This window comes from Podarcis liolepis, assembly GCF_965112155.1.
Source record: "Podarcis liolepis genome assembly, chromosome: 2".
NCBI classification, from domain to species: domain Eukaryota; kingdom Metazoa; phylum Chordata; class Lepidosauria; order Squamata; family Lacertidae; genus Podarcis; species Podarcis liolepis.
The window spans coordinates 43,252,875-43,280,212 of NC_139555.1; the positions used below are offsets into that span (position 1 = coordinate 43,252,875).

General features: G+C 45.3%; 1 protein-coding gene across 2 annotated transcripts in view; it reads right to left on the reverse strand.

The window, feature by feature from the left end:
* Positions 1 to 23,016, reverse strand: part of ADGRE5 (adhesion G protein-coupled receptor E5) — a 51,183-nt gene extending 28,167 nt beyond the window's left edge. Inside the window, exon 1 of one of the 2 annotated variants that reach the window (XM_083490783.1) lies at positions 22,851 to 23,016. In XM_083490783.1, coding sequence (XP_083346909.1) covers positions 22,851 to 22,887 — 37 coding nt within the window. In that variant the 5' untranslated portion in view covers positions 22,888 to 23,016. The remainder of the gene's footprint in view (positions 1 to 22,850) is intronic. The other variant, XM_083490784.1, reaches the window with a different exon arrangement.
* Between the last annotated feature and the right edge of the window lie 4,322 nt (positions 23,017 to 27,338).

Genomic DNA, 27,338 nt, shown 5'->3' on the forward strand with positions numbered 1-27,338 from the left:
TATCTCTCCTAGGTTTCAGATAACGTGTCAAAAATTATTGGTCAGGGTATATCTTTTGACTGAACAGAAATCTCCAGTTCACTTGCCTTGATTGCTATCACACAGTTGTATGCAGACTGCAAAACAGCCATATCTTTCTCCCTCTTATTACTTGCTGGAGAGAAGAAATAAAATTAAAAACATCTCCCATTATGTGTTGTAGAAATAATTCTTTTGTAAATGTCTCTATGCGGAGAGGTTTAGCTTCATTTTTTCATTTTACAGTTATTTTTCCATAAGCAACAGAAAAAATGAAGGTAGAGAGGGACCCTTTTCTGTGTCAAATATTCTTCAACTCTACCATCGGGACTGACCTCAGAGGTTTGCTGGCTAACACTGGCAATTGTGCTTATCCTGCCAAGGATCAGGCTTACTATGCTCAATAATGGGAGGGGAGAGGGCCAGTGCTTTGAGTCAGACCTGAGCTAACAAATAGGTATCACAAGATTCATGTTCCTTGCCTGCCCAGAAGGATTGTCCTTGGCTGTCTTCAAGGTCAATTGATGGAAATCCTCTCAGTTTCTAGATATGATTAATAATCACACACAGGTTCCACAATCTTCATACTGCAAGATCTACTATACAGAGCAGGGTCAATTTCATTAAGGTCAAAGCATTATTGATGCTCAGCAACATACCTGTCTCCAAAGGAATGATTTTTATTTCTGTTTGTCTGTTTACAACAAACAAGCAGTTGGAAGAAGCTGCAACCTTGATCATAAGTGCGCGTGCATTAGGATACAGTCGTACCTCGGATCCCAAATGTCCTGGAACCTGGATGTTTTGGCTCCCCAACGCCACAAACCCGGAAGTGACTGTTCCAGTTTGTGAACATTCTTTTGGAACCCGAACATCTGACGGGGCTTCTGAAGCTGCGATTTGGTTTCCAAATATTTTGGAAGTCGAATGGACTTCCAGAACGGATTCAGTTTGACTTCCAAGGTACGACTATACTCACCACTTTCCCTGCAGGCTGGTTTTCCTATCAAAACCACCCCCTCCTAGCTATTTCTTGCCTTGTTAAGGAAAAGTTAGGAGCACCCCTCAGCTCTTATATAATCAAGAAAGAAGGGGGAAAGATCTAGAGGGAAAGATGTGTCTGTCCCCCTTTATGCACAAATGTTTGGTCCATATTGCAGCTTTTTGCAATATGCTGAGTGATGGTGGAAACAACCTCATGAAAAACATTTATTGTGACCAAGTGCCACATGTAATAAGGTGCTTTGGTCCCTCTAAAGCCCTCCATGTTGGGCATCCCCATCGACACATAAGAAATAGCATTTTATCAGACCATGCTGACAGGTGACAATGGCTGGCAATGAATTGCATGACTGGAGTGGGAGGTTTTGAATTTGCCTCTCCATCACAGTTGAGTGCATTGGCCCTAGGAAACTGCTGTCCATAGGACAGACAGAGCCTGGAACAGGCTTAACAGTAATAATGAGATGCTGGTGGGTCATGCACTCGCATTCTTTCAACAGCTGTAAACAAACTTGCACACGGAATGAAAAGCCAAAGAGCAGCAAACAATGCTTTCATCAAAATGGCTGCTCTATTCCTTGGAGTGCTTCCTGCAAAAAGAAAATAAACCAGAGGCAAGAAATCAACAAAGCCAGCACACTAACCTAGCGGCGGAGGAAGCGGCTCGGGCACCTGGGGCGGGGTGCACCACCGGGCCTCCGGAGTCTGCCTGACTTCTCCCACTCAGCCGCCCTACAGCTGGGGGAGGCACTGGGTGGACTGTTTGGCACGGTGAGTGCCGCCCGGCATTTTCTCATCCCCCCCTCAGTGGTGACACCCGGGGCGGCCCACACCTACCACACACCCCTTCCTCAGCCCCTGCGCTAACCTATTTCCTTCTCAACCTTGTATTTGGCAAGCGTGGCACATCCTCAGGACCTAAAAGCTGCCCAGACACTCTGTTCCCTGAGACACGGGTAAGAGAATTGTGCTTTGCAGACCTCTTCTGGGTCACAACCCCTTGCCTCCACCTCAGTCTTCCCAGTCAAGCAGAAAGTAGATCTTGGATCATGGGGACCTATTTGAAGTACTTAGCATTCATTAAGGCCGTGACGGAGTCAACATACCAACAAGACAGCACCTCTTTCATTACACTGCACTAGTGCACATCAATGTAAGGTAAAAATGTAATACATTTATTCAAGAGAATAAGAGATATTCCACAGGAATGAGGAAGAGATGGCAGCAAACAAGCTCATTACACATATGTGCATACAGAGAAAGCAATTTGAAGATGGGGGCAAAACTTGCCTGTCCTAGAAGTACCGTATTTTTCACTCTATAGGACGCACCCGACCATAGGACGCACCTTGTTTTAGAGGGGGAGAACAAGAAAAAAAAATTCTCCCCCCTCTCTGCTCAGCGCCCCTTCAGCGAAGCGGCAGGAGAAACGGAGCCCCTTCCATTTCTCCTCTCACTTGGCTGAAGGGGAGCTGCGCAGCTCTCCCTCTCTGCTGAAGCCAGAAGAGTCTTGCTCTCCCAGCTTCAGCAAAAGGAACCTGAAGCCTGCGGAACGCAGTGGGAACTCGCGCTGCGCTCCGAAGGCTTCAGACGGCTATCTCTGAAGCCTGGAGAGCGAGAGGGGTTGGTGCACTCCAGGCTTCAGCGAAAGCAACGCGAAGCCTCCTTAATTTTTGGATGGGAAAAAGTGCGTCCTATAGAGCGAAAAATACGGTAAGCCTTTGCCAAGGTAAGAAAACTCGTTGGGACTCCTCCCTGTTTGGTGTTGGCCCCTGTTGTAGAACCAGCCACCTATGGACATAGATCACCTCTCACAGCTGTATTTTCCATTATCGTAACCTTTGTTAGTAACTCACCTCTCCAAGATCAAATTTCTATGCTCCTCACAAACAACCCTGGGAGTATGGAAAACCACTCCTGCCTTTCCACCCTGCTCATGCAAATATCTAGCATGTATTACTTTCTAAACAAAGCAACACAATCATTGTTCTTGAAGATGGTTAACAAATTAAGAATGCCAAAGGTAAGATAATATGCTGGGCTACCTGAATCAAACTGAACTCTAGGACAAAAGTTTCATACGATGTATGAAATGCAACCTGTCAGAATCAGTATTATTTCATGTAAGAATGCAACAACAACATTCAAAACAGAGTTTTTTAAAGCTAAAAAAAGGAGAAGAAAGTAAAATGATACATGGGGGGTGGGGGGGTGGGACAGGACATGTTGCACTCCAACACCCATCGGCCCCAGCCAGCGCAGCCAACAGACAGGAATGAAGAGAGCTGTAGTTCAGTAACATCTGGAGAGGAACAGGTCTCCCATCCATACTATATTCCATAGGTAAAATTGAGCAGTGCACAAAAATAAAGATTAGGAATCAAGGGCCCAGGAAAGCTCCCACTTCAAGCATACAGGCATTTTGGCTTCCTCGGTAGCACAACACAACTGCCCCCCCCCCATTCCAGCTATCTCTTTAGGATCTGAAGGCCTTGCTGAGGGGGAAATGATTCCCTCCGCTGAGGTGCCGTCTGCCTCCAGCACCCAGCGCCAGGAATGGTCTCCAAGGAACAACAAAAATCTCTCTTAGGGCCCAAGAAAAGGAATGTGCATTTCAAAAGTCCGTAAGCTTTATTGAGGCAGTAAGTTTGAAAGATAAACCTCGCTTCCTACAGAAATGGTGGCAGAGAAAGCCTGAGTCACTCATGCTCCCCCCCCCCCACACTTTTAGGCCTCATGTGAAAGTGTGAGATGCACACAAACACACACAGCCCCACCCAGATACCCAGCCTCCTGAAGAAGTAAGGCTTCCCCTTCCAGCTCTTCTGGGGAAATTCTGAAGCAACCCAGAGGTGACAGGAAAGAGAAAGTTCCGCCTCCTAGTTCTGCAGAAAGGGAAATGCAGCTAGCCACCTTAGGGAAGCAGGGAGGCAATGCCACACACAGAGAGCGCTGAGGAGCACTACCTACAAATTTATTGTAATTGTAAATATGTCAAGATTTTAGGGTGTGGAAGAGGAAGAGGTCAGTGGGACTTGATCAAGGGGACAGCTGGGAAAATGGACTAGGCCGGCCTTCTTTGGAGATTCCACCAGAGTAGTCAGAGGGGAAGGCAACTTGAACCCCCAGCGCCACAGAGTGCCTGGAAGCAGATCTGCTCTGGAAATAGCAACACCATGCCCTTTCCCCCATCAACGAAGACCAAGTCTGACCCTCCTTGGAAGTCCCCCAAGGCTAGTTTCGTTCAGCTGGGTTTCATTTCTGAACTTTCAGGGAGACTCGCTGTGCTTTCCTCTACAATTCCCCCTCCCTCTATCCCACTACAAACTGGCAGGAGGGGCAGTGAAAATATACTGACAAGCCTCACGCAGCCCAGTCCAGCGCCTTGGGGCCCAATTGTAACACCCTGAAGCTCTTAAGGAGGTCTTTTGCTTCCTCCACATTTCAGCAACAGGTATATAGATAGGTTTGAACTGCCATAATAAATTTAAGGAAAGGGGGAAGAGAAGCACATCACAAGGAAAGCAACACCCCTCGAGGCCACAAAGCAGCTAGCTGACCAGCAAGTCTTGTGCACTCCACAAGCACAGAGCTCTCTCTACTAGGGCTGGGAGCATCAAAGGTCATACACTGGTCTTATATCCGCTTTGCTAAGTTCTGCAAAACTGGGAAGTCACGACTGGCCAGCTTCCTGCACCGCTATCTAACCAATGAAGTGGGAACAGGCTCAGTAAGAGTAGTCCTAAACAGACCTGTGGGAAATTAAAAGTAGCAGGTGCTAAAGAGCTGGTTAACACTAGATGCAGGACAAATTTGCCAGGCAGCTGGAATGGTCCAAGGAAGCAGACATATGAAAGAGACATTGGAAATGTCAAAAGACTTTGCCTGGCCTGAATTAGTGATGCATTTTTCAAAACGTCCATTGACCTGGGCTATGTGCACGCCATACGTTAAAAGAGCATCCCTCAGAAGAATCCTGGGAAATGTATCTCACCCCTCAAAGAGCTCCCATTCCCAGCACCCCTCTAAAAAACTGCAGTTCCCACAATCTTTTTTTTTTGGGGGGGGGCAATGTGCTTTAAATGTACTCAATATGTGCAAGATGATGCTCTGTAGTACCAGTTATCTATAATCACATGTAGGGGAGGGGACCCTAAACTGCAGAAAAGACTCAGTGCTTTGTGTGTAAACACCTAGTTAGTCACAAAGAGAGTCACAAGGGTTCTGGGTAGTAAGTGATCTTATCTTCTCGGAAGTTCTCAAAACTGCATGATGCAAGTAATGTCAACAAAGAAAAAGAAAATATCACAGCTGCAGCAGAAGTTGTGACATGATGTGGAGGGCCCTGGGAACTCGGCAAGGAGCTTCCGCACACATTCTTCCGCCCATGTCTGAGAGGAAGGCCCTGCCAATAAGACCCTGGGATTAGTGTGTAGACCTGCATCAACTGAGGTTCTGGTACCAGATGATAACAGAACGGCTGCTGCTGCAATGCAACTTCCAGTTTTACTTTGAGAAGAGGTCGCATTCGAAACACTAGTACAATTCAGTAAGCGAGTTAAGGGTGCTAAAAGTTGCCAGGAGACCCCTCACAGAGCCTACAATTCCCAGCACCCCTAACAAACAACAGTTCCCAGGATTCTTTGAGGGAATGTGCGGATGTGATCAGAGTATTTTTTTCCACAAGGCTGTAGAAGAAGAATCAGTATAGTTTTCATTGCTAGGCAACCAAGCTCTCCTTCCTATTGTCAGGGCAAATACAGTGGTACCTCGGGTTAAGTACTTAATTTGTTCCAGAGGTCTGTTCTTAACCTGAAACTGTTCTTAACCTGAAGCACCACTTTAGCTAATGGGGTCTCCCACTGCCACCGCACCGCCGGAGCACGATTTCTGTTCTTATCCTGAAGCAAAGTTCTTAACCTGAAGCACTATTTATGGGTTAGCGGAGTCTGTAACCTGAAACGTATGTAACCTGAAGCGTATGTAACCCGAGGTACCACTGTACAGTGAGCAAGTCAGGAGGGCAAGTCCATAGGTGGGGCATGTAAAGCAACAAAACAGAACAAAAAAGGTAACAGACAAGAGGAGAAGATTTCTAAGCCAGAAGATGAGGGGGAAATGCAGGCTACTCAGTGGTCAGAGTTGGCCAAGTTCAGTGGGCTGTGAAGAACTGGCACATAGTTCTAAGGATGAGAAACAATAATGACTCTGGCACTGATTCATGCTTGAAATGCAAGGCTAACTCCGAGCATGAATGATGCTGCTTGTGATAACCAAATGTCCCAGTTTACTGGGAAAGAATTCAAACGTTGCTGAAGGGCACATCCGTCTCTAGGTTGCGGTCTACAAACTGATGAAGTCCAAGTACTCGATACAAACCAAAAAAGAATCCTACTGGTTTCAAACCTCCCAAGCTGCGCTCAACTGTGCTTCTTTATATAACAGACTTAAAAGTAGCTTAATCTTCCTGCATTGGAGGTCATTGGGCTATAGGCCCCTCGGAGCCCCTTTGCAACTATGATTCTGCTCCTGCTCCCTGAAGAATTATGGATGCTGGAGTAGGGTGGGGAGACAGGTGAGTTCTTAGCACCATCAACAGATGACAGATCATGAAGGTTACTGGTGTAAAGCAAACACACTTTTGGAATTCAGGGGCTGGAGTGGAGAAGAGTCATGGGGAGAAACACATAGGGGGAGGTTACAGGGATTACTTCATGCCCCTCCAACTTCTCCCTGCCCAGGTACCCCACTCCTAAAGCACCATATGGGCAACAGAGGCATCATTATACATGTTTGTGTACAACATGTAGCTAAGCTCAAAACTTGCAGGGTAGAGATTCCCTCTCTGTCCCTAGCCCAGTGTCTACAGCTGTAGCCGTTATCGTAGAGACATTTTCTCCCGTTAGCCAAATAAGCTTGTACCCTAACCGCTCAGCCTCATCATTTCCCTGTTGTCAATTTAAATTTCAGGTGACCTGGGAAATGTCATCCAAGGCAAATCGATGTTATGAAAGCATAGTGGCAACTGTTTAATAGGTCCTATTTGTTCCCACTTGGCATGCTAACCTGTAGTTAGTGCTGGTGCATGTCCTGGATTGCATTTATTTGGCTGGCTAAACACACAGGGATTGTTAATAGGGTCAGCTCACAATATCGCTAGCATACAGCGTATGTATGATATGCACATATAAGACTGGGATTTCCCTGTGCTAACCCAGCACTACATAATGTACCTGAGAAAAGCAGCTGCAGATGTCAGAAAGCCCTAGCGGAAACCACCGGACCACACATTTCCATAGCATGCAGCAGCACAACTGGGGCATTTGATTCTGTTTGATGAACCACAATGCAGCCACTCAAAGATATGGGGGTTGTAGGGAAATTAGAGCCAACAGGCTGCTTGAAGGAAAGCAGGTTTGCCAAGCTGAGCAGAAATAAGCTCTTTTTGAGATGACTCCATTCAGCTCCACAGCAGCTTGAAACTGACTAGCTTACCCCTTTTCAGATCCAACTTGGCTTGGAGCTGCCACATCCCCCCCCCCCTTTTTTTTGGCCGGGCTCTGGTGCCTTAAACGGTTGAAGAGCAAGCAGATGAATCTTCATCTACCAAAGCAGCTACAGGATGCAAAGGTTTCAGCCTGGTGAAGACTCACTGCTGGTCTCTTGCCCAAGAACCAACAAAAAAAGTTCTGGAGTCAGCCAACTCAGTCTGTGAAAATGTCTTTTAGATTTTCTTTTAAATTGATTATTTATTTGAAGGGTTCACTGAGTCAAATGCTTGACTCATTGCTATCCCTAGTCTACCCTCTCTATCATTGTCCTGAAAAGTTATTTCCAGGAAAGTTATTTGAGGGGCGTTATTTCTTTGGGAGATTCAGTGTGAGCTGGGATTACTTTCATTCTTCTTTGCTGGTGGGTAGAATGTGGTGAGAACAAAGCTGATCGATGAACATAAGAATAGATTGCTGGACCTGGCCAGTGGCCCACTGAGTTCAGTATCCTGTTCTCACAGTGACCGACCAGATGCCTGTGGGAAGCCTACAAGAAGGACCTGAGCAGAGCAGCACCCTCTGTGAATGACATCACACCACAAATGTAGTACAACAGAACTCTTCCCTCCCATGGTTTCCAACAACTGGTATTCAGAAGCATACCGCCCTCAACAGTGGAGGAAGAACATGGTGGACTGGATAAGTTTGTGGGGTCACCCACATGTAATGCCAGGCCAAAGAAGAATCCTCACTATGTCCTCTGTTCATTCACCAAGATGAGAGGATCCCAGATAGTAATTTGCAGGAAACAATCCGAACCACCTGTTTCATATGAACCTAGGAAACAATATTCTTATTCCTCTCCCAGAGCAGTTTAACAATCAATCCCTTTTCGTGGGGACTCTGGGAATTATATCTCTGGGATGGGAATAGGTAAAGGTGAAGGGTAAAGGGACCCCTGACTATTAGGTCCAGTCGTGGCCGACTCTGGAGTTTGTGGCGCTCATCTCGCTTTATTGGCCGAGGAAGCCGGCGTACAGCTTCCGGGTCATGTGGCCAGCATGACTAAGCCATTTCTGGCGAACCAGAGCAGCGCACGGAAACTCCGTTTACCTTCCTGCTGCAGCTACCTATGGTACCTATTTATATGGTACCTATTTATCTACTTGCACTTTGACGTGCTTTCGAACTGTTAGGTGGGCAGGAGCTGGGACCGAGCAATGGGAACTCACCCCGTAGCGGGGATTCGAACCGCTAACCTTCTGATTGGCAAGTCCTAGGCTCTGTTGTTTAACCCACAGCGCCACCCGCGTCCCCTGGGATGGGAATAAGGGCCTCCTAACAGCTCTCAGAACTTTTAACAAACCATATCTCTCAGTATCTGAAGAAGTGTGCATGCACATGAAAGCTCATACCAAGAACTAACTTAGTTGGTCTTTAAGGTGCTACTGGAAGGAATTTTTTTATTTTGCATATCTCTCAGATTTCACTGTGGAAAGCAACAACTGTTTATCATAGTACCCTAAATGTATCATGAGAATACACCCTGGTCAAGAACACAATGCATTTACCATTCCATTTTTCATACTGGCATTCCGACCTTGGGGTTGGGGGGAACCCAGCAAAACTTTAAATAGAAAAGGAGAGACTGAAAGCAGCATTTGCACTTTTTTGTTACAAATAAAACTCTCGGTATTTCACCTCTCAGTATTTGTCATGAGAGCAAATCGAAAGGGAAGCAGTGGTGGGCCATGTGAACCCACAGGGAGAATCATAGGGGAGGCAAGGGCCAGAGAAGAGCCTGCTACACATAGTAATACTCCCCTGACAATCAAGAGTTTGGATCTGTGCTAGTTTGAAAGTTAGGGAGTGAGTTGGCTGGCTCTGCTTACATTCTTTGAAAACGTCTTAACAACACCAATTAACATGACAAAACCCATGCTAGTTAGTCATTTGCCAGATCTGCTTGTGCTAAGTGGAAACAAAACAAAACAAAACCCTTTCTTAAAGCTGGCATACATAAGCTCTTCATGCACGCTTCATACTCCCACTTCACTTATACCACCCCAGCCAGCTGATGAGTTACTTGTGCAAGAATTGCTGCCTGTTTTTCACACTGTGGCTTTTATTACTGAGGAGTAAGTCCCATTAAATACAGGGGGGATTATTTCTCAGTAAACATGTAAACACAGGCATCTTGGAGTATTTAGCAGCAGAATTCATAGACTCCTGTGACTTACACATCCTCATTCATACAGAGCCATGGCTGTAAGGTGAATTGGCTTGGTGATGCGAGAAAAGCTTCCGTTTACAGTGAGAAGGACAGAGGCTTCCTGGTGGGAAAACTGAATGTTCGATGAGCATCTTAGAAGGAAAACTCCATGCCTAGATCTGCTTATGAGCCCAGGCACACAGTTTCATTCATTGTAAATACACACCACTCGAGAATGAGCCATCAAACTCCAGAAGGAAAGGCAGCGGAGGGTCAGAGTAGCTATGGAATCACTGTGTAACCCACTTGGCAAGGCTGATTCATTTCCTGAGCTGAGTGATGTGAAGAAAAGAGAACTAACAAGCGGTATGTGGAGAAACCCAGATGCTTCTCCACCCACATGGCCTGTTTTTAGCATAATTTACTCCTGGGCAGGAAAAACAAGAACCGCGGTATCCACAAAGCCCCCAAAGAGATACTTCCTTTTGCAAGAGAGCCTGGAAGACATTGTGAGGCCACCTGCATTATAAGGCCCACACTGCATTGCGTTATATATGAATAAACTATGGAAGGCCAAATCCGGCTAGGCTGCTATAATGGCAGGCCAAGAGTGCTGCTGTGTGTTAGTGACAGATCTGTCATTCTTCCTCTTCCCAGGCCAGCCCATACTTCCTCCCAGTGGAAAACATTCCCTAACAGAATTGCTGCAGATCTACACTAGATACAGAGCTGGCACCATTTATATAAGTAGTCAGATCAGCTCTTGAGTTGATTCATTGAGTTACTTAACACAAAAAGCCAATATCCTGAAAGCAGGCATTCACATTCCGCCCTTTCCCCCCAGCCTCCTTGCCCATTACAAGCATAAGAAGAGCCCTGCAGGATCAGGCCTATCTAGCCCAGCATCCTGTTTTCACAGTGGCCAGCAAGATGCCTGTAGGAAGCCTACAAAGATGGACCAGAGAGGAGCAGCAGCACTCTCCATGACTGACACTGCACTACAAATGTAGTGATCTGGAAACTACTGAAGCGAAGCTGGCTCGTGAGATTTCATTCAAGCCTCCGTTCAAGAGGGAAATCCCATCCTGAAAGTGAGACATCGAGTCACAACAAAACAAGTATTTTGCAGCTGATGCCATGGAAATACCCAACAGCCACCCCCTTTCCTTTTTGAATGAGTGGGAGGCCAGGGCTCATTTTCCTATTCAAGATCACAATATTTCTCCCCCACAGCACATTCTCAGCCATGTGGATGCTGACTAGACTCAGCTGTCCCCCTGGGCCTGGACATGCCACGTGAGCAGGTGTGGCAGACATCAATCCAGGCTCTGGAAATAGCACTGAGTCCCGACGTCAGACCTCTAGCGGGTATTCCCTGCTGTTATAAATTGGCAGCTGGCAGGGAGGCGTTCTGAATTCTTTGCGTTTCAAGCCTGCGACATTTGTGTCCAAAGTATAGCAGCGGTCAGAAAGCAGGGCCTCACATAAAACTGCTTCCCAACTCGTGCGGCTGGCTGTTCTCGCAGGTAGGGACAGAGGAGAAAATCAACTCAAGTTTGCATTTAAAGGCAGACCTACTTAATCTGCACCAAAACAATATGGGAACCCAAAATACAACTATCCTCCAAAATTTGCAGTTCTCAAAATGTTGTAATGTAGTTCCCCAGCCAACCAATGTTTATAAAAATACATGTATTAGGGGGAAATATGCATAAAAATGAATATCTTGGTGAAAAAACATGGAACAATGCATTGTATCATGGAAAACAGCTTGCAAAAAATATGTAAATTAATCAAAGCCACACACAAAAATGTGTTCGTTAGGAGAAATTCACATTAAGATGCTGGATAATTTTCATGAACATTTTTTCATTAAAAAAAGTCACTGATTGCTGTAGAAATGTGGAGAACTGAATTTAAGATAAAAAGAGAGAAACGGAGAGAACCAAAATTGACAGGTCCTTCTATTCCTACTTCCAAGATCTCACATCTAGAGCTGTCAGCTTTTCAACACTCTGCTACAGCTGTATCTTAACAGCAGCCTGGTGTGTATGTGAGCAAGAGACGCTTCCTGGCGGCTGCTAATTTGATGTAGGATTCAATGGCATAGCAGACAATTCAGGTTGCGTAATTAAAATGGATTTGCCACTACTGCGCAAGAAATCTGCCTCCCCTCCAACCTCTGCAAACATTGCCACCCTCCTGATTAGCAGCCACACTCTCTGTTGAAAATCAACCAGTTTTTGCTTTCATGTCTAGTAGCAAAAGAAAATGCAGTGTTGTGGTGGTGAAGGGGATGCTATACATTACTTGCCTGACTATGAACATTGCCTGTCATACACATAACCCTATGACTCACCTGTCTGCCACTTTGGGCTATTCAAGAGAGTGGCATGTGGCTTCCCAGAATCAGATGTGCAAAACCAACTCATCAAAGCTCATGCACAACATCCCAAGCTGAGACCCTAACACAGTTCTCCTTTGGGGGGCGGGGGGAACAAACATATACACTTTCCAAAATGAAGCATCTTAAAAATAATCTTATCTTAGGTTGACATCAGATAGTATTGCATTCATTACAAGTTTTACACACACACACGCATGCTCCATGCCTGGATTTTGTTGTAGTAGCCAAGTTAAGCTACACCCTGTGTTGGACAGTCTTAATTCTCAACAGCAACATTTGTTGAGAACAGAATCTGAGATAGATGGAAATGTGTCCCAGTTCGTTACCAAACAGTGTGGTCCAGAAACAGCATCTAGATCTACTTGATACACTGGCTAGGAGAGACATCCTGATTGATGGTCACTCCTATATAAACCAAGCCACAGTTTGAAAACAGGACTAGACTTCAGACTATAACAAAAGGTGCCCAGGTTTGGAATTTTTGGGCCATGTTTTCTACGGAGTGAGGAAGCCCAGTCATTCCTAAAGCAAGTCTGATGTCACCCACCCCACCCCCTAGATGTCACATAGCTGGCAGGACCAACTAGGGTCAAAGAATGTGAAATTCCAGTAAAGCTTCAACATGAGAAATATCAAAATACTCCTTAAAGTAGAAAATAAATTCTTCCTGGCTTGTGTCATGGGCCCACTCAACTGTGTCCTGACTGATGCCAAGAACATAGACCTAGCCATGGGAAGAGAGTGGTGCCTAGTGGGTCAAACTAGAGGTTAGCATGAGAAACCAGGACTCTTGGCTTCTCTCTCCTCTTCATCTGGTTGCCCATTCTGTGCCTTTGTCGACTCTGATAACTTACCATATTTTTCGCCCTATAGGATGCACTTTTCCCCCTCCAAAAATGAAGGGGAAATCTGGACTTCCGGTCGGTGCCAGCGCTTAATGGCGGTCCTCTCTCCGAGCTCCGGAGAAGGACTGCTCCGCAAGTTCGGGTCTTACCCGCTACGGCGAGCGGGGGACCCCTAAAATCTCAGGCGCGGAAGCCTGAGAGCAAGGAGATTCGGTGGGCACCTTTGCGCCCCCCGGTACTGTGAAAGAGCCTTTTTAAAGGCTCCGGATCGGCATCGGGAGTGAGCGCGGTGCTGAGAGTCGTTACCCAGCCTGCGGAGTGAAGCCGCGTCGCCATAAGCGGAGAGCGCCGATTTCTTCCTGAAAGGAAAATCTGGACTGGATTCCCGTGAGTAAGAGCAGAAAAAGAATCGGGACCCTTTAAACTTGAAAATTTGGCTGAAAACGGGAGGGAATAAAATAAGGAAGTCTGCCCCCCCCGGACTGCAGAAATTTAAAGCAACGAAAGATCTCGCTGCAGTTACAAGAAACTTAGTTGCGAACTGTCAACCCTGAGCTGTCAAAAGTATCTCTTTCCCCCTGATCGGAGGAGAAGGGGGGGGAAAAAGACAATTTCGTGAAGATACTTTTAACTTAAAGGAAACAAAGCTTTCCACTGCCCTGATCCCTTGGTGACGATCTGCCAGGAATTATCACCGGAAAATTGTCCTTTAAAATAGGTATGAAGTGGAAATAGATTATACCTTAAATGGTGAACGAATTTTAAGACTTAATGGGACTTTGTTACAGATATCTTGATATTTTGATTCTACCTGGAGAAAAAGTTTTAAAGAACTTTAATGGCGGACTTTTGATTCTTTACATCCGGCTTTCTGTTTCTTTGTCTCCTTTAATCTGGACACTATTAATTGCTCCCTCTGGAGGACCAAGAGGGAAAAACTGTGAAGTAACTGGCTGACAGTGGAATTTTCCATTAGAAGCTTTTCCTGTGAGAACGGCCTTGGGATATGAGTGGCACGGCAGAGGAGATAAGAACCAGATCTAAGGCTAAAGTGACACAAAAGAAAAGAGGCTCAATCTCTGGCAGTACAGTGCCTGCGCCGGAAAGTGTGACAACAGCATCAATGGAATCTATGACACAGGCACTGCTTAAAATAAATCAATCCCTAGAGGCCTTAACAAAGCAATCTACAGAAAATTCAAAGAAATTGACAGAACTCACAGCAAGACTGGACTTGAATACCACGTCAGTGGCAACTAATACAGAATCTATAAATAGGTTGATTCAGGAATCTACAGAAACTAAGAAAATCGCAGAGAGTGCAAGATCCATTGCCGAGGAGACACAGGGAAAATTTGCACCGATAGAGAAAAAGGTGAATGAGCATGAAGCGGCCCTCTCCTTACTGGAGCTACAACGGAAAGAACGGAATTTGAAATTAAGACAGGTTCCAGAGAATGAAAAGGACAACCTGAAGGAATTTCTCACAGAGGCAATCTTAGAAAATTGGCAAGGAGATCTCGAGGAGGATGAACTAGAGATAACAACTGCTTTCAGACTTGGTAGGAAGCAAAGTGTGAAGCCAAGGGATTGCCTGATTACTTTTAGAACCAAAGAGGAAAGAGACAAGATATTGGACCTTCACTATCAAAAAGCTTTGGTAATTGGAAACACTCAAGTCCAAATCTTTAAGGACATTCCCAAATATATCTTGGAAGTGAGGACTTTTTATAGAGACTTAGCCAATTTGTTGAGGAAGAACTTTATTCCTTTCAGGTGGGAATTTCCACAGGGGTTGTCCTTCAACTACAAAGGGAAGAAAAGAAGAATAAGATCAGTACAGGAAAAAGAAAACTTCTTGGAAAGGAATCTAGAGGACCTACAGAAAGGTACGGTGGGCCTGGTAAGAGGAGGACAAGAATCAACACCAGAAGGAGGAGGGCTAACAGACATTGCAAATCTATCATTTGGATTACCACAACCGCCAACTGAAGAGGAAGAAAAGCTTGGAGCAGTCGGAGGGTCAAATATCTAATAAACAAAATGTCGCTGCAACTTCTTAGTTGGAACTGCAATGGTTTGAACCATCCCAGGAAAAAACGACAAGTTTTTCATATTTTGAAAAGGGAACAATTGGACCTGATATGTCTACAAGAAACTCATATAACCAGAGCACACAGGAAACTGTTGGTGAACAAAAGATTAGGACAAGAATTTATATCTTCCGATAAAGTAAAAAAGAGAGGAGTAGTGATTTATGCAAAAGAAAAATTGGACCCAAAAATGAAATTTAAGGATGAAGAAGGAAGATATGTGGCAATTGAAGTACAGATTCAGGGAGAAAAGTATTTGATAATTGGAATATATGCACCTAATGATGGGAAGGCCGAATTCTTTAAGAAGTTGCATGAAACTCTACTGGACTACCTCGACTGCAAAATAATACTGATGGGGGACATGAACGGAGTGGTCTCCACAAACATGGACAAGGCACAAAGACAGATAATTTCTAAAGAAGGAAGATTACCAAAAACTTTCTTTGAAATGCCGGAAAACATGGACTTGATTGACATCTGGAGGACAAAGAACCCTCTGGAGAGAGAGGGAACCTTTTTTTCAGAATCTAAAATGACATGGACAAGAATCGACCAAATCTGGGTATCTAGCGTGATGGCTACGAAGATAAAGAAAGTAGAAATCTGCCCAAAAACCTGCTCCGACCACAATGCAGTAAAGATGGAAATGAAAATGACAACAACTGGATCCTTTAGATGGAGAATGAATGACTCCCTATTCAGAGACGAACAATTCTGCAAAAAGGCCCTAAAAACATTGAAAGACTACTTTGAGATAAACCTTAGAACAGAAGTGGAAAAAAGAACAATTTGGGACGCGAGTAAAGCCGTAATGCGAGGCTTCCTGATACAACAGAATTCAATTAAGAGGAAAAAGCAAAATGAAAGGAAAGAAAAAATTTTAGAGAAAATGAAGGAAGGAGAAAAGAAATTGAGATCTAATCCAAAGTCTCAAGAAATTTTGAGAGAAATAAAGTACCACCAGACGCAATATATGGAATTGACAAACCAAGAGATAGAATGGAAAATTAAACAAATGAGACAAAGGACTTTCGAGTCAGCAGACAAATGTGGGAAGCTTCTTGCATGGCAATTGAAAAAGAGGCAAAAATTGAATACAGTTACTTGTTTGGAGGTAGAGGGAAAGAATATCCATAAGCCAAATGAGATAAGTAATTGTTTCCAAAGCTTTTTTAGGAAGCTATATACACAAGGGCCAGTGAATGAACAAGAAATAGATGAATTTCTTAAAAATCATGGACTACCTAAAATTTCAGAACAAAGCAAATTGACTTTGAATGAGAAAATAACAGAACAAGAAATAGAGGAGGCCATTCAAAAAGCGCAATTGGGAAAGTCTCCAGGACCAGATGGTCTGACGGCCAGATACTATAAAGCTTTGAAAGAATGTTTAGTGCAACCATTGAAAGAAGTTTGCAATGAAATACTGGAGGGGAAAAAGGCACCTGAAACGTGGAAAGAGGCTTTTATTTCGCTTATACCAAAAACTGAGACTGAAAAGAACCAGGTTAAGAACTACCGCCCGATATCATTACTAAATGTGGATTACAAAATATTTGCAGATATTTTAGCAAAAAGATTGAAGAAAGTACTGATAGGTGAGATTCATAAGGACCAAGCTGGCTTTCTCCCGGGAAGACATATGTCTGACAATGTGAGAAACATAATAGACATTGTGGAATTGCTGGAAATAAACATCAACAGAAAGGCAGTTTTAATTTTTGTGGACGCGGAGAAAGCCTTTGACAATATTTGCTGGAGTTTTATGAAAAAGAATCTCCATAGGATGGGGGTAGGCCAAGGTTTTGAAAATGGTATAGGGGCAATATACTCTGAGCAGAAGGCAAAGCTAATTGTGAACAATGTGGTAACGGAAGAGATAGCTATAGAGAAAGGAACACGACAGGGATGCCCTATCTCCCCTCTACTTTTTATACTGGTCCTGGAGGTCTTGTTAAATATGATTAGAAAGGACCAGTTGGTTAAAGGAATCCAGCTCGGAGTGAAAGAGTATAAACTGAGGGCATTTGCAGATGACCTAGTTTTGACCTTACAGCAGCCAAGCACCAGTACAAAAAGAGTTTTAGAACTGATTGAGATATTTGGTCAAGTTGCAGGATTTAAATTGAATAAACAAAAAACTAAAGTGCTGGAGAAAAACTTAACAAATGAGGAAAAAGAGACATTTCAGAAGGAAACAGGTTTGGAGATAGTAAAAAAAGTGAAGTACTTGGGGGTGAACTTGACAGCTAAAAATATGAACTTATTTAAAGACAATTACGATAAATGTTGGACAGAAGTTAAGAAAGATCTAGACATATGGTCAAGGCTGAAACTTTCCTTGTTAGGCAGAATTGCTGTTATCAAAATGAATGTATTGCCTAGAATGTTATTCCTGTTCCAGACACTGCAAATAATAGACAAGATGGACTGTTTCAAGAGGTGGCAGAAAGATATATCGAAATTTGTTTGGCAGGGCAAAAAGCCAAGAATAAAATTTAAGACATTAACAGATGCAAAAGATAGAGGAGGGTTTGCCCTGCCGGACTTAAGACTTTACTATGAATCAGCAGCATTTTGCTGGCTGAAAGACTGGCTGCTCCTCGAGAATACAGACATTTTGGATCTTGAAGGGTTTGATAATAGACATGGTTGGCATGCATATATATGGTATGACAAGGTAAAAGCGCATAAAGGCTTTAAGAACCATATGGTAAGGAAAGCTTTGTATAATGTCTGGATAAGGTATAAAGACTTGCTTGAAAGTAGAACCCCCAGGTGGCTGTCACCAATGGAGGCAAAAGAGGTGAAAAAATTGAATATGGATTCTAATTGGCCTAAATATTTTGAAATGATAGAACAAGATGGCGAAAAAGTAAAATTGCAGAGTTTCGAGAAATTGAAGTTTAAGGTGAGAGATTGGTTACATTATCGTCAGATAAATGAGCTATTCAAACAGGACAGAAAGAAAGGCTTCCAATTGGAGAAGTCGAAACTAGAAACAGAACTGTTAGAACCCAATACTAAAAATTTGTCAAGAATGTACAATTTGCTGTTGAAATGGAATACCCAAGATGAAATGATGAAATCTAGTATGATTAAATGGGCACAGGATATAGGGCATGACATTGAGTTTGCTGACTGGGAGCAGTTATGGACCACTGGTGTTAAATTTACGGCATGTAATGCCTTAAGAGAAAACATTATGAAAATGATCTACAGGTGGTACATGACTCCGGCTAAGTTAGCAAAGATTTATCATTTGCCCAATAACAAATGTTGGAAGTGTAATGAAACGGAGGGAACCTTCTACCACCTTTGGTGGACCTGCCCGAGGATTAAGGCTTTCTGGGAAATGATCTATAATGAAATTAAAAAAGTTCTGAAGAGAACCTTTAATAAAAAGCCAGAAGCCTTTCTCCTGGGTATGGTGGGCCAAATGGTGCCAAAGAAGGATAGGACATTCTTTATGTATGCCACAACAGCAGCAAGAATTCTTCTAGCAAAGTATTGGAAGACACAAGATCTACCCACGTTGGAAGAATGGCAGACGAAGGTGATTGACTATATGGGACTGGCAGAGATGACTGGCAGAATACGAGACCGAGGGAAAGAGGCGGTGGATGAAGACTGGAACAAGTTTAAAGTTTACCTTAAAAATTGTTGTAATTTGGAAAATTAGAGGATCAGGGTTATAAGAGATAAAGAACTACAGTTGTTTTAAATATATTTTGGAGGTTAAATTCACGAAATAGAAATAAGTGTAATACAAAAGGGTTGCTGGAAAATCTTGAAACAAGAATGCAGAAAAGGGGTGGTATGGGGAAGTCATTTTTGTGTTTATTTATGTTTTTGTTTTGTTTTATTCTTTATTTATGGAAAATGAATAAAAATTTATTAAAAAAAAAAAAAACAAAAATGAAGGGGAAATCTGGGTGCGTCCTATGGGGCGAATGCAGGCTTTTGTTGAAGCTTGGAGAGCGAGAGGGGTCGGTGCGTACCGACCCCTCTCACTCTCCAGGCTTCAGGAAGACACCCGCAGCCTAGGCAGTCCTGCGGGAGTTCCCGCAGGGCTGTCTAGGCTGCGGATAGCAGCCTGCCGCCCGGCGCGAGGAATGCCCTGAAGCAGAGCACCCCTCGCGCCGGGCAGACATCCGCAGCGTGGGGAGCCCTGCAGGAGTTCCCCGCAGGGCTCCCCTCGCTGCGGATAGCAGCCTGCCGCCCGGCGCGCCCTGAAGCAGAGCGCCCCTCGTGCCGGGCAGACATCCGCAGCATGGGGAGCCCTGCAAGAGTTCCCCGCAGGGCTCCCCACGCTGCGGATAGCAGCCTGCCGCCCGGCGGGCAGGGTGCGCTGAAACAGAGAGCCCCGCGCACCGGGCAGACATCGGCCAGCCTCACAAGCTCGGGGGACAGCAGGGAGGTGCAGCGCCGCCATACCGCTGTTCCTCGACCTGGTTCGGTTTCCCTGACCTGGTTTTGGGGGGGGGGAAATAAAGGGGGAAAAAATCCTTTATTTCCCCCCCAAAAAACTAGGTGCGTCCTATGGGACGGAGCGTCCTATGGGACCAAAAATAACGTATACAGGACAGGGCAGTGCCCCAGATCTAATGAGATTCTGCTTTTACTTTTTAAGGAAGTGGAAACAGCAGAGGGTGAAGAACACAAAGAAGGCAGCAAGTCTCAAAAGTGGCATACAATAGGAGATTTACATTGCAATCGTATAGATGTCTACTTGGAAGAAAGTCCCACTGAGTTGAGTGAGACTCACTCCTAGGTATGTGTGCATTTGCTTGGACTGCAACAAATAACACATTTTACAGCGCAGGCATGTGTGTCTACTTAAAAGTAAGCCACACTGAGTCTAGTGGGACTGACTCCCCGATGTGTGCATAGGGTTGCTGTAGCCTTTGGCTGTGTACACTCTCCTGTTCACTCTGCATTCTGTGTACTCCCACAGATGGTTTGGGAAGTGGCTTATACACAATGTTAACCATATTCTGTATCTATGCTATGGTTTCCCTCCAGACCAACTTTGGTTCAAATTGAGAAAAAAAATGACCAAGCTGTGTTTTAAGCCAGTAATGTGTATGCAGCCACAAAGAGAGTGAGAGAGCCCAAGGGTGTGTGTTTCATGTTTGTTCCTTAATATTTTCATTCTTAAGCTGTCTGATGCTTATTGTGTAGCAATGTGTTTTGTGTTCCTTGTTTTAATTTATGTCTCAACAGTGTCTTGTTTCCATATAAGTCTTTCATTTTTATTTAAAAGTACTACCTTTCAGTAAAGATATAGAAAGGGCAGTTAACTGCAAAAAAAGGCTTGGTCAAGATCAAAATGCCCTGTAATGTTATAACAAGTTGTGCTATATTTCTGTTTAAAGTTTGATGGTTTTCAGAACCATTATAATTTGCATTTCTGAGTGGTTACCCTCATTTTTTTGAAATTATGTACGGCTAATTTAAGTACTGTGTATTACGCATTCCAAGGCATTCGTCGTACAGTATTTCATTTGGTATAATACTTTACCTGTGACCAAGTATTATTCATTTAAATCATTAAAAAAAGAATGATTGAACTACTAATTATTTCATTATATTTGTATGGGAAGATTTCGCAGTTGCCCCAATAAAGTTTTAGAGAAATTATTCTTTCATTGTGCTTCAACAGATTTTCTCACTTGGCATAAACTTACCCTACTGATTGTGCTTCATATGTTCCCAACCACTTTATTAATATTAAACATTAGTGGTTAGAAGTATGAACTAGGTAGCTTGGTTCAAATCTCAGCTACGTGATTAACTCACTGGACAGTCTAGACCCAGCTAATGACCAATGGTTAGGGATGGCAGGAGTGGTAGTTCAGCAACAACTGGGGGCACAAAAGGTTCCCCACACCTGGCCAAGGCATACACAAGCTACTCTGTCTTAAGCTCTCAGCCCCCTAAGATGTTTTTCAAGAGCTTTCTTTATATCAGCTAAAGCAGCTGATGGTGGCTTGAGGTTGAGGGGAGGACACCCAGGTTGGGGGAGTCAGAAAACCCCCTCATGCATAATGTCACCTCAAGAATAATGTGTTTATTTCAGGGCTTGTACTTCTCCACACAAGGGGGGATTAGTATTGCCCCAAGATTCTTCGTAGCATGGAAGAGCTTTACAATACAGTGGTACCTCAGGTTACATACACTTCAGGTTACAAACTCCGTTAACCCAGAAATATTACCTTGGGTTAAGAACTTTGCTTCAGGATGAGAACAGAAATCGTGCAGCGGCGGTGCAGCAGGAGACCCCATAAGCTAAAGTGGTGCTTCAGGTTAAGAACAGTTTCAGGTTAAGAACAGACCTCCAGAACAAATTAAGTTCTTAACCCGAGGTACCACTGTAACATGTTGGCCTATACTGAGGTTTCCCTCTCACAGCTGCCCAGAACATGTTAGGCACATGGGTGGTGAAAGGCCCAACCCTGCTCCCCCATTCCCAATGCATGGAGTGATCTCATTTGCAAAAGATGGCCCAAGACATTTTGCTGCCTGAGGCGGACAAGTTCAATGCACAAAAATTAATAATGGCACTTCCAGACTGCTGTTTTTGGGTGGGATTCAATTCTTAAACAACAAATCCACTTCTCTTCCCACAAAAAATCCAGACTTTTTGTGATAAGGAAAGCAATGGGAAAACACACCAGGATAGCAATTACTTGATGAAACAAACAGTTCAAATCAAATGCTCAATAAACAGCCAAGGTCGCAGAACCTTCACACAAACTTTGTGCAAACAAATCAGGATGCCTGCTCAATAAACAGCTCAGCTGGAAGCAACCCTGGGCTGGCAGCTGATTCTTACTTCCAGGTGGTAATTAGGCAACATCATCCACCAACATTCAGGTCTGCAGGCTGGTTTGGGCAGCCCAGGGCAGGCAGGCGGGAGTAGCACCCACATCTCCATCTTCCAATATCTCAGCACCATTCACTGCTTAAAGCTGCCACCGCAGTCTGCCTAATGGTAGGGCCGGCCCTGATTCTATCACTCCTTACGAGGCAGGGAACCGAGGCCCTTCCCAACCACTGAATCCCCTCCAAAATCAGCGATCCCGCGCTGCTTTCTCTCTTCCACACACACCTGCGGCCGCTCTCCTTCCTGACTGGAAGCTGGGAGAGCGGGGTCGAGGGCTGAGGAGGGGATCAAAAGCAGGGGATCTCGCCTGCGTCCCGCTCAACCCGACGCCTCCCTCGGGCCCCCGAGAAACACGTCTAATGGTGCCCTGTCATAGTAGCGCAGGCTTACAACACCGGGGTTTTGCAACTGTTCCTGGGACAATGTGCGTAAAGTGCTGGGGTGGAGGATGACTCCAAGTCACTTTCCTTATTGGAAAATATCAGTTTTTTAAAAAGCAACGGTAGCCTGCTTTGCGAAATGAAAGAAATCCTTTGGCTTCTGCTGCTACCGCGGGATTTATATTTCCCAAGTGCCTTGGCGATGCACTTGGGGGGTAAAAGAGAAAAAGGCGGCAACGGCATTTGCAAACCGACGCAGAGTTAGCGCAGCCGAAGAGAGGAGAAGTTTCGGGGAGTTTCCCTTAACACAGCCCCTGCGGAGGCGAAGGGAAGCGAGACCCCAAGGCAGCGAGAACCGAGTCTCGCCTCCCCAAGTCCCTGAGAGGTGCAGGTGGAGCCCTAGCAGTTACACAAAACCCCCGGGCACGCGTTCAGAGAGGCGGCCACGAGCCTCGCCGGATCTGAGTGGGGGCCAAGTCACGCAGGGCTCCCCGCCTCCGGGGGACTCACCTAAGGCCAGCGGCCGGAGCCGCGGGGAGAGCGCCATGCTCCTGCTCGACGAGCGCGTAGGGCGGGGAATGCCGGGTGCTGCGAGCGAGGGCTCCGGGCCGGCCAGAAAGGAAGCGAGAAGTGAGACGGAGCAGGGCGGGGGGCGGCATCTACTCCCGCCAGGACCCGCCCAGACACGCAGGGGCTGGGCAGAGAGAGGGGCGAGAGGCATCGCCCAGGCTGGGATCCAGCCGAAGCCGCCGCCGCCTCCTCTCGCAAGGCATGGCAGCTGACGGGGCGGGGATGATTGGGGGAAACGTGTCTGGATCCGGGCCAGGCCTTAGTGCTAGAATAACGTGGTCTCTGCGGTCCGGGACACGGCTCAGCCCTCGCACACGGTGGAGAGAGCAGCCCTGGGCGACGCTTTCGACTCACCGCAAACTAGCCGTCGCGCAAGGGTCCTCCAGGGCTTCCCTGGAAGGAGGGAGGTTGAAAGTGAGGCGCCCTCGGCTGCGCCTCTCATTTCCATGCTGAAGTATGGCGCGTGGCTGCGTCTTGAGGTATCCTGAGTGGGATTATGGGGCTGAAATGTTTTGTACCTGAAAGAAGAGAGGCCACGGCCTCGTTTTAAAGGAGTGCTAACTAGAAGGGGTTTGACCTTATAATACTGTGCGTAACTGGATTTCCATTTTAGGGTGTGGGAGGCTTGAAAAAAAGATCCTGCCCTGCTTTACACAGCAGCTTGTTTCTCTCCCCTTTTCTCTTGGAGAAACAAAAACCATGTTAAAGACAGGCCTCTGCGTTCCCTAACCAAATGCCATGGGTTCAATCCCTGGCATCTCCAGGTAAGACTGGGACATGGGAATGTCCCTTGTCTGAAATCCTGGAGAGCCAAGAGCCGCTGCTGGTCAGTGTCAACAGTATTGCACTAGATGGGTGAATGATCTGAATATAAGGCAGCGTCCTGTGTTCCTAGAAGGATCAAGGACTGCTTTGTACAGAGGAAAAAGGTGAGTTTTTCTGGTTGCAAGTATTTGCAGAAACAGATGCAGAATCAGAAGTCAGGAGGAGAACTGGCAAGGTGCTTGACCCTCATAAGGTACGAAGGTTAGGGTTCTTTCATGTTGATGGAAATACTTGGTCCTTCATCACAAGGGAGGCAGAGGTGCTGAACCTCACCTGCTTCCCGCCATACCTTCCTCAGCTCTGTCACACCCTTCAGGCACTTTTCTTTTCAATAGGAAGCAGACAGTGATCAATACAGTGCAGAAGTCATTTGAATTTTACACACAAGCTACTCTATGTTCAAACACCCAGTTCTACACCTTCCCCTGTCCACTACACATACATGCACGATGCAGGCATACATCTCTAGACAATGTAAAAATGTGGGGGAAACCAGGTGGGGGGGGGAATCACCATACAAGGGGTGGGGAAGATGCCTTAAAACTGGGTGGGTTGGTTAAATTCTGGTTGCCTGGCAGCCCACATCAATAGTATTCTGGTACTTTAAAACATGATACACCCTTATAATTGCACAGCATTTTAGTTCAGTTTAGTTTTGGTCCTGCATTCCCATAAAAACAAGGTCACTTACAGTCAATTACAACAATACTCAAAACCTTAAACTGTATTCAAAACATTTACACAGCACTTCCAAGAATCATGAATAATATACTGACCGGAGTTTTACCAGGTCTGTGACCATATAATGAAAGTTGTTAGTGGTGTTGGTGACCAACTAAGAATAGGAGACAAGCTGACACCAACCTTATATACAAATGCTATATAAAAAATAGAAACAAAAAACCATGCAATCCAAAAGACAGTGAAAAGCCCACTTAAACAGGAAGCTGTACCTTTCTCCATGAACGTCTACAGGCTAGAAGTTAAGGCAAGTCTATCCAGGCAGGGAGTTCTACACAAATGGGGCCACAGTTGAGAAGGCCCTGGGCCACACTCTCACCCAGCCTGAGAGAACCTTAAGCAGAACTTCTGTAACAGATCTTTATAGGTATCACTCTGTATCCCAAATCACAACTTGAATTTTTGTGTGGCCTTTTCCTAGTATGGTCCCCTGCAGCTTAAACTTCTACATGAGTGGGGTGAAATCGACCCTGGTGTCACTTTTCATAGCAGAAACAACAACTACAACACCAAACATTAAAAGCTTCCTGGAACAGGGCTGCCTTCAGATAATTTGATACTGTTTGCTGCCCTGGGACCCTTCTTGGAGAGCAGGATATGTATGCCTAAATAAATAACGATACATTGGAAGTCATCTTGGAGTTGTAAACAACTCCCAAAAACTGCCTATGACCAGTTTTTAGTTTTTCTGGATGGGGCGAGAGCTATTGCAACCAGAGGGTAACAGTGACTGAAATAATTTATGAATAATTGGGCACGTCTGCTTATTATGTGGCCTTTTGGGCGAAGGGTGATAAATCAACAAATAACAAGTGTATTGGCTCTGAGGTAACTTTGTGTTCATTCCATACGTGCTCCGTTTCTTCTAACTTATTAGCAGAAAAGAATTAATGGAACAAGAGGCAGCAGTTGCTGTGCCACTACTCCTCTGCAGCCTGGGATTAATTAATATCTCTCTACTTCCCCTGAGCTGGGAAATGTACTACAGGCTTTTGACATGGTCTACAGAATTCTCGGAGGTGGGAGAGGAACACATTATGGAAGTCTGAGAAGGAGGAGGAGGGTTGTCTGCCAACCACCAGAGGCATGGGACTGTCTTATGTCTCAGCGGGTGGAGTGGTGTGGGGGGGAAATCTGTCAATCCGTAAATGAGAAATGGAAGTCTTCCCTCTCTCAGCCGCATTGCACAAGTTTTACAAAGGCAGAAATAATATCTTCAAGGATAAGGAGCAAAGAAAAACTAAATATGGCGAAGATGCAAAGAACCCAAATTCCTCTTACAAAGAAAGGAAGAATATAAGTAGGCATACGGTGGTGGCATCTGCTGTAAATGAGGTGCTTGTGTGAATGCTAGTTCACTGATTTCCGCCATGGTCCTGTCACCCCAGGTCTGGGTCCGCCTGTGAGAAGGATATTGGCTCAGCAATGACAGTGGTATGTGGGGGCTGTGAGGCCCCGGCTGCAGATGGTTTGGAACTTGGTGTCACAGGCAGACACAACAATTTTACATAATAAACTGGAGCACATTTTTTTAAGAAGCTTGTTTGGTTTTTGGTTTTTGTTTCTTGCAGCATTTCAACTCCTTTGGAGTTCTTCCATAAGGACCAGAAGGCAGGAACAGAATGCCAAATAGGGATTTATTTTAATTTTTTTAAGTCTGGAAAACATGCCCAGAGAACCAGAAAACCCTGCGGGCAGATGGTGGAATAAAGGATGCTGGCAGATAAACTTAGAGGTTCTCCTCCACAGTTGGAGCTTAGGGGCAATAGAAGACTGGTCTTGCTTTATGGATTGAATTCCCCCCATACACACTTCACAAAAACAAAGGGCTTAAGGAAACAGTCACTCTGAACATGTGAAGAGTGTATTTTGCTGGGCATGGGGAGAAATGGGCCAAAGGAATACCGTTTTTCGCCCTATAGGACGCACCGTCCCATAAGGCGCACCTAGTTTTTTTGGGGGGAAATAAAGGGGGAAAAATATTTTTCCCCAGGTGCGGGGCTGGGGCCCGACCCCAGCCCCCAAACAGGCAGCTCTCTGCAAGCCATGGGAGCCCAGCGCCGGGCTCCCGCTCCTTGCGGAGAGGTCCGCAAAGCCTGGACACGCTGAGCTGAGCGCGTGCAGGCTTCAGCATTCAGGCAACTCTCCGCAAGCAGCGAGAGCCCATCACCGACCCCTCTCGCTCTCCAGGCTTCAGCGAAAGCCTGCATTCGCCCCATAGGATGCACACACATTTCCCCTTCATTTTTGGAGGGGGAAAAGTGCGTCCTATAGGGCGAAAAATGCGGTAGTTGCCGTAGTATCATATTTAAAAGGAGAAACCATTTCACAGGATATAGGCAGCTGTCTTATGCCATGTTAGAACACTGGCTCAGCTAGCTCAGTATTTTCTCCAGTAGGGGTGGGCGGACTTTAGGCTTGTGGGATCTATTTTGTGTTTTACAGAGTCAGGTGCAAATGGTTTTAATTTAGGATTAACATATTCTCAATCCAGGGTTGTTGTTTTTTGAGCTCAGTCCTTCCAAACCAAATAGCCACTCCTGATTCTCCCTGTACCTTTGGCTCTATTCATTTCAGAGTTAGCGTGTGTTGGGTGGGATTTATTCTGTTGTCACTGTTAAACAACTGAGAGCCCCAACTCCTTCCTGCTTTACTTCAAACCATCCAGATACCTTCCACTGTCACCCCTAGTCTACACTGATTAGTAGTGACACCCCAGAGCTTTGCCTACCTGGAGAAATTTTGGGATTGAACCTGGGACATTTTGCATGCAATTCAGATGCTCTGCCTCTGAGTTCCATTCACAGCTCAAATGCCACTTCCAACCTCTTTTTCAAAAGACTTACATCAGAGAGAGATTTT